This window comes from Pholcus phalangioides, unplaced genomic scaffold (assembly GCF_987345545.1).
Source record: "Pholcus phalangioides strain wild (caught in Gottingen) unplaced genomic scaffold, Ppha-v1.0 ptg000008l_1, whole genome shotgun sequence".
NCBI classification, from domain to species: Eukaryota; Metazoa; Arthropoda; class Arachnida; order Araneae; family Pholcidae; genus Pholcus; species Pholcus phalangioides.
In genome coordinates, this window is record NW_028301601.1 from 9,002,270 (window position 1) to 9,003,945 (window position 1,676).

General features: G+C 42.3%; 1 protein-coding gene across 1 annotated transcript; it reads right to left on the minus strand.

The window, feature by feature from the left end:
- Positions 1-795: 795 nt before the first annotated feature.
- Positions 796-1,377, minus strand: LOC149083616 (uncharacterized). Its single transcript, XM_089235211.1, has one exon. The coding sequence runs from the start codon at positions 1,375-1,377 to the stop codon at positions 796-798; it is 582 nt and encodes a 193-aa protein (XP_089091337.1).
- Between the last annotated feature and the right edge of the window lie 299 nt (positions 1,378-1,676).

Consider the following 1,676-nt stretch of genomic DNA (forward strand, 5'->3'; position numbering starts at 1 on the left):
GTTGTGAATTAATTTTTCAGGAGACAAGCCACGTGACACCAGATCTGCTGGATTGTCTTCGGATTTAACGTGGCACCACTTATACCCACTAGTTATTTCCTGAATAACTACCATTCTATTGGCTACAAAAGTTTTCAGAGGTGAGGTGTTGATCCATGCCAGAACAATTTTTGAATCTGACCACAAAATAATTTTCTACGACTTTACTGATCAACTCGGACAGCAACACTGCTGCACACAATTCTAAACGAGGTATAGTAGTCACCTTGAGTGGAGCCACTCTTGACTTACTACACAAAAGCTTAACGCTGTACACATTTTCAGGAAGACACCGCACGTAAACTGCTGCGCCATAATCCTCAGAAGAAGCATCGGCGAATCCATGTATTTCAATTGATCTACTTTCACCAGATAAGCAATAACGATCAATGCATACATCATTAACAACATGCAGGGCAGTAATAAACTTGCACCATTCGGTTGCTTCCTTTTTTTGGAAGCGTATTATCCCAGTCCAATTTCAACAGCCACAAACGCTGCATGAATATTTTTACCTTAACTGTGATAGGCCCTAGAAAACCCAAAGGGTCAAACAGTCTCGCTATATCCAGAGAACGGTGCGTTTGGTGTAATCGGAAGATAGGTTTGAGCTTAACGTGAAATAGTCCTTTTCGGGATCCCAAGCCAAGCCCAACGTTTTCACAGTGACATTGTCCTTGTCATCAAAACTGTATGAAATCTCGCCATGGTTGACTGCGTTCAGCAGTGTCGAATTGGAACACCACTTGTGAAGTGTCATTCCACAAGTTTGGAGCATCTTATCAATTGACGCTGAAGCTCTAGAGCGTCATGTAGCTCATGTGCACCAGATAAGATGTCATCCACATAAAAATCCGAGAGTGCAATCTTGGACGCATAAGGAAACCGAGATTGTTCGTCTAGCGCAAGCTGTTTCAGCACACGTGTAGCTAAATACGGAGCACAAGCTGTACCATAGGTGACAGCCAGTAATCTAAACACCTTAACAGGATCGTTTAGATTTTCTTTCCACACGATTCTCTGCAACTCACAACGGCTGGATTCAACCAGAATTTGCCGATACATTTTTACAATGTCGGCGGTCAAAGCATATCTATGTTGACGAAATCCCATCATAATTGAGAATAAATCCTGTTGAATAGTTCCACCATTCATGAGCAAATGGTTAAGAGACACTCCCGAAGAAGAGACGGCGGATGCATCAAAGGCAACGCCGCGAAGTTTTGTACTCGCACTATAAGGTCGGTGAGCGCCATGATGTGGCATATAGTAGGTGTTGTGATCAACTGCAACAGAGGTGAGTTCTTCCATGTGTCCCAAATCCTCATACTCCTTCATAAAGGACACGTAAAGCGTTTTCATATTTCCATCCTCATCTAGTCGTTTGCACGCTGTGTTCAATCTTCTACATGGTTCATCATTAGCTCGCTGTGTTCATCACTAGCCATGGCCAAAGAATCTCCCAATTGTGTTTGATCTGATTTAAGAGGTAGTTGCACTACATATCTACCTGCCTCATTTCTGGAATGAATCTCACAAAAATGTTTTTCACAAAGAAATGCCTCAGTACCTTCAATAAGCATGTTTTCGTTTACAGATTCCAAGTCCCAGAATCTTCTCAAGGTGTTATCTAAACG